Raw genomic sequence first — 5,827 nt, 5'->3', positions numbered from 1 at the left:
GTGAGCCAGCTCACAGTGTCCCGCTCCTCGCAGCAGCGAGCCTCGCAACGTCCCGCCGAGTGTGTGTGTGCGTGTGTGTGTGTGTGTGTGTGTGTGAGGAAGTCCGCAGATTGGTCCAAACGTAACGGCTCCACGGATTGGACCAATCTGCGGAGCCGTTAAGTTACGTCACTACGACCCAGGAAGAAAACAATGGAAAAAGAGAAATGTCCAACGAGGCGTTCTGGGGCAGCACAGACAGGTCTTCTCTGTGTTAGAGTTTTACTCGCTACAGGGTGTACTTTGAGGGTTTGAGGCTCTGCAGACCGTTCACATGCAGAAAAACCTTCATAACACAAGGGGACGGGTGATAACCAGAAAAGCATGACATGGGACCTTTTAATGAAAATCAGGATCAGGTTTATTGCCAACACATACAAGGAATTTGCGTTGGTTTAAATGGTGCATAGAACATAGTGTAGTAAGAGGAACACATTGGTAGTCCTAAAAAGAAACATCATATAGTCTAGTTTGTAGGATTATTAAAATGTATAATTATATTTGCGATTTTTAGTTTGTATCTGATGGTAATCGGATGTATGTGTCCCTTGACCTTGTGTCATATCAATAACTTAAGAACCAGTCACCCTTTAGTGTTTGACAACGATTTAAACTGTGTTTGAGCAGGAGAAGGACCTGGATGACCGAGCCTACAGGACCCTGCAGGAGCTGGAGAAATACTCAGAGAACACGCAGTCCTCTTTAATATACCTGCTGCTGGAGTGCTTAGGTAAGGACAGCTGATGCATTGTGGAACACATGCTGCCATACTATTTAGTACATTTTATCGTGACTCAAAAACTGACATCCAGAGAAAAGCTTGGTCTCGTTTTGAACCGGAGCATCTGCAGATTACTTCCATACCTGATTTGTTATTATCCTCTAATGTTATACACAATGCAAGATGAATAAATACCTGTTTTTGTGTCTTCTTTGCTGCCATCTTTACTGTAAGGGACGATAGAGAGGTGCAGGGGTGACAGATGTGTGTATGATCACACAGAAGGAAGCATCTCCCTGCTTCCCTCAATCCAATGGGATTTTCCATTTCTACACTTGTTAGCAAACGCTGTTTTTAAATTCACCAGTGGGGTATTTACTGAATACAAATCCCTTCAGCTTGTGTTGACCTCAGACCTTATTTCAATAACACATTCAGAAAACCTGGACAGGAAGTGATGACATTCTAATTTCCAGGTTTTACGACTCATTCCTGCACCCCTCCATTGAGTGATGCTCTTTTATGGTTATGAAGAGAAAGGGAGACACACCTGTTTGTTTGTTTTCCAGGGGTGACAAACGTCCATGCAGACCACGCAGCAAGTCACATCGGGAAAGCTCAGGGAATCGTGACGTGTTTGAGAGCGACTCCTTATCACAGCGGCCGGAGGAAAGTCTACCTCCCCATGGACATCTGCATGCTGGTGAGTCGACGTGATGCCAAACACTGTTAGAGTACACTGTACAGCACGGTCACATGACTTCACGTCACCACCGCTAAGCTAAAGGCGGCTAATGTTGGGTTATAAAGGAACTCCAGCACGGTCACATGACTTCACGTCACCACCGCTAAGCTAAAGGTGGCTAATGTTGGGCTATAAAGGAACTACAGCACGGTCACATGACTTCACGTCCGCTAAGCTAAAGGTGACTAATGTTAGGCTATAAAGGAACTACAGCACGGTCACATGACTTCACGTCACCACCGCTAAGCTAAAGGAGGCTAATGTTGGGCTATAAAGGAACTACAGCACGGTCACATGACTTCACGTCACCACCGCTAAGCTAAAGGTGGCTAATGTTGGGCTATAAAGGAACTACAGCACGGTCACATGACTTCACGTCACCACCGCTAAGCTAAAGGCGGCTAATGTTGGGTTATAAAGGAACTCCAGCACGGTCACATGACTTCACGTCACCACCGCTAAGCTAAAGGTGGCTAATGTTGGGCTATAAAGGAACTACAGCACGGTCACATGACTTCACGTCCGCTAAGCTAAAGGTGACTAATGTTAGGCTATAAAGGAACTACAGCACGGTCACATGACTTCACGTCACCACCGCTAAGCTAAAGGAGGCTAATGTTGGGCTATAAGGAACTACAGCACGGTCACATGACTTCACGTCACCACCGCTAAGCTAAAGGTGGCTAATGTTGGGCTATAAAGGAACTACAGCACGGTCACATGACTTCACGTCACCACCGCTAAGCTAAAGGAGGCTAATGTTGGGCTATAAAGGAACTACAGCACGGTCACAAGACTTCACGTCACCACCGCTAAGCTAAAGGAGGCTAATGTTGGGCTATAAAGGAACTACAGCACGGTCACCACCGCTAAGCTAAGTTTATCAACATCCTAAAAAACGTGAATATTCTTTGGCATTTAAATGGCAAATTCAAAAAAGTCAAAAATGTAGGAGAATAAAACGAATAATCTCTAAAATTATAAAGAGATCATAGATGAAGGATTTGTATCTGTTGTTACCTTATTTATGAATATTAAAAAAACATTGGTGTTTTGTCAAGAGACTTACGCTTCACTTTGTGGACATTTGTGACTCAGAAATATTGTTGTTTTCTCGTGCATTTGTCTTCTTTGTCTTTAATCTAAAACATTCAGATGACCTCCCTCATCCCGCTTCATATCTATTCGTCCATTTGTTATTTTACCTGCAACCACCCTTGTAAACTTTATTTCATCTGTGTTTCTGCAGCACGGAGCTTCTCAGGAGGACTTTATCCGCGGCAGCCGAGAGCAAAACATGCGCGACGTCGCGTACGACATCGCCAGTCAGGCTCACGTACATTTACAACACGTACGTACCACCCTCTGTGTTTTCAGTTTCAAACATAGGAGAATTCACAGGAGAACGTAGAGGTGATAAATAACTCTGAACCCCAGTCAGAAGGAAGAATTCAGTTACACACGCCTACACAAATGTTAGTGTTTGTATATGGAAAACATCACATCTTCAACCACCAACAGGCGGTGGGATATTTTACATGGATATAGAGTGGAGCAGGGATGCCATATTTGTGTAGTCTGACCCTGAAGGCAGCATCTCCTGGTTTAATGGGATTCCTCCATGTGATTTATTTCAGGTGATAATCTCTGTTTCAAACAAACGTTTATGATTCTTGCATGTTTAGTTCAGCGGGATAATCTCCACATATTACCACTTTATGATATCTGAAGTAAAAAGCTAATCTTAGGCTATAAAGGAACTACAGCACGGTCACATGACTTCACGTCACCACCGCTAAGCTAAAGGAGGCTAATGTTGGGCTATAAAGGAACTACAGCACGGTCACATGACTTCAAGTCACCACCGCTAAGCTAAAGGTGGCTAATGTTGGGCTATAAAGGAACTACAGCACGGTCACATGACTTCACGTCACCACCGCTAAGCTAAAGGAGGCTAATGTTGGGCTATAAAGGAACTACAGTACGGTCACATGACTTCACGTCACCACCGCTAAGCTAAAGGTGGCTAATGTTGGACTATAAAGGAACTACAGCACGGTCACATGACTTCACGTCACCACCGCTAAGCTAAAGGTGGCTAATGTTGGGCTATAAAGGAACTACAGCACGGTCACATGACTTCACTTCACCACCGCTAAGCTAAGGAGGCTAATGTTGGGCTATAAAGGAACTACAGCACGGTCACATGACTTCACGTCACCACCGCTAAGCTAAAGGAGGCTAATGTTGGGCTATAAAGGAACTACAGCACGGTCACATGACTTCACTTCACCACGCTAAGCTAAAGGTGGCTAATGTTGGGCTATAAAGGAACTACAGCACGGTCACATGACTTCACGTCACCACCGCTAAGCTAAAGGTGGCTAATGTTGGGCTATAAAGGAACTACAGCACGGTCACATGACTTCACGTCACCACCGCTAAGCTAAAGGTGGCTAATGTTGGGCTATAAAGGAACTACAGCACGGTCACATGACTTCACGTCACCACCGCTAAGCTAAAGGTGGCTAATGTTGGGCTATAAAGGAACTACAGCACGGTCACATGACTTCACGTCACCACCGCTAATCTTCCTGACCGAATTATAAAGTGCTAAGCTAATCAAAAAAGAGCAAGAGAGGAGGTTAATTCAGAAGTAATGGCCGTCATGAAAACAGGTCCTAGGTCTGTAAGAAATGTAAATAAATTATAACAATTCACACGGTATGAAAATACATAAACTTGGATGACAAAATGACAGTCAATGTGCTTTGGTGTACAGCGAACAATAAAACTCTCTTTATGTGCTTTTTCCTTGTCCTCCAGGCGCGATCGTTTAGCCACAACATCCCAGAAGCCGCAAATCTGGCCTTCCTGCAGACGGTGAGTCTCAAAACACCAAGCAACATCTCTGAGTTCATGCAAAATGATAGATCAAAAAGCTCCAGACTGTGTTGTTGGGTTCCCTTTACTTGGCGGAGAAACAGTCAAACCAAAGTGAAGTATTTTGTAAATGAATGAAAGACTTTTACCTCTGAATGGATTTAAAACATGACATCCCTGCACCACTCCATTTGATGCAAACCCAATTCACTCTCAAGCTATGTCTTCTTCTGTGGTGCTGTGTGCTGCAGGTGGTGTTGGAGGACTACCTGCAGAGAGTGCGGAGGGCAGATTTTGATGTTTTCCACCCGAGTCTGAAGAAGAGAAACCCCCTCCTCCCCATACAGCTGTACCTCCGCTCCTGGAAGAAGTCCTACTGACATCAGTCCTGCTCATCTTCCTCCCCCTCCTCTTCCTCCTCTTCCTCCTCCTCCTCTTCCTCCTCCTTCTGCAGGAAACACCTCACACACTTTGTTCAATAAATAAATCCTTGAAGACTAATGTTATTATGTAATTCAAGTATTTTATATTTCACTTACTAACCGTTTTTGACCAGGTGTTTTATGCAAGCTTAATGAGAGACAATACAGGTGAATATGTATAACTTTTTACAACCCTCTGTTAAAAGCTTCAGAATATAGTATGAAAAAAGAAAAACGGCCTTTAGAGATATGGATTGTAGTATTCATTCATTTTGTAAACACTACGATAGAATAAAATATGTTTTACAACACAATAAGTGATTCATTTATTCCAAATAAATATTTTTCTAGAATAAACAAAAAACAATAAAATGCTGACAAATCACTTTATTGAATCAAAGGAGTATGAAACGTTATTAAATTGAATTCAGAGATTTAATCCAATCCAATCCACTTTATTTATATAGCACAGTTTAAAAACAGAGGGTTTGCCAAAGTGCTTCACAATGAACATAACATTATAATAAAATATAATATTACACGAATAGATAAAAAGCACACATAAGAATAAATACAAGGCACATAAAGGATATGGACAGACAGTAAAAGCATACAAATAGGTAAGACATAGCTCAGACTGACTGGTAAGCGAAGGAAAAGAGGTGGGTTTTTAGGCGGGACTTAAAAACTTCAAGAGTGGGCGACAATTTAACCTGAGGGGGCAGGTCGTTCCAGAGCCTGGGGGCTACCGATGAGAACGCTCGGTCTCCCCTGGTCTTTTGTTTTGTTTTTGGGACTACAAGCAGCAGCTGATCAGCCGACCTCAAAGCCCTTGAGGGGTGTACACCTGTAAGAGGTCGGAGATGTACTCTGGGGCCAGCCCATTAAGAGATTTAAAAACAAACAATAAAATCTTAAAATGGACAGGAAGCCAGTGGAGCGAAGCCAGAACTGGTGTAATGTGGTCAAACTTGCGTGTTCCTGTAAGCAGCCGCGCCGCCGCGTTTTGTACAAGCT

General features: G+C 43.4%; 1 protein-coding gene across 1 annotated transcript; it reads left to right on the top strand.

Moving 5' to 3' along the window:
* Nucleotides 1–666: 666 nt before the first annotated feature.
* ndufaf6 (NADH:ubiquinone oxidoreductase complex assembly factor 6) lies at nucleotides 667–4,880 on the top strand (the record flags this gene model as incomplete). The annotated part of the gene is given in 5 exon segments (XM_034202825.1): nucleotides 667–769; nucleotides 1,330–1,463; nucleotides 2,755–2,856; nucleotides 4,332–4,388; nucleotides 4,640–4,880. Coding segments are annotated over 5 exon segments (525 nt in total), but the record flags the coding sequence as incomplete, so codon positions are not given.
* Between the last annotated feature and the right edge of the window lie 947 nt (nucleotides 4,881–5,827).

This window comes from Gymnodraco acuticeps, unplaced genomic scaffold (genome assembly GCF_902827175.1).
Source record: "Gymnodraco acuticeps unplaced genomic scaffold, fGymAcu1.1, whole genome shotgun sequence".
NCBI classification, from domain to species: Eukaryota; Metazoa; Chordata; class Actinopteri; order Perciformes; family Bathydraconidae; genus Gymnodraco; species Gymnodraco acuticeps.
The sequence above is the reverse complement of the archived record's forward strand: the minus strand, read 5'-3'. Positions and strand labels throughout refer to the sequence as shown.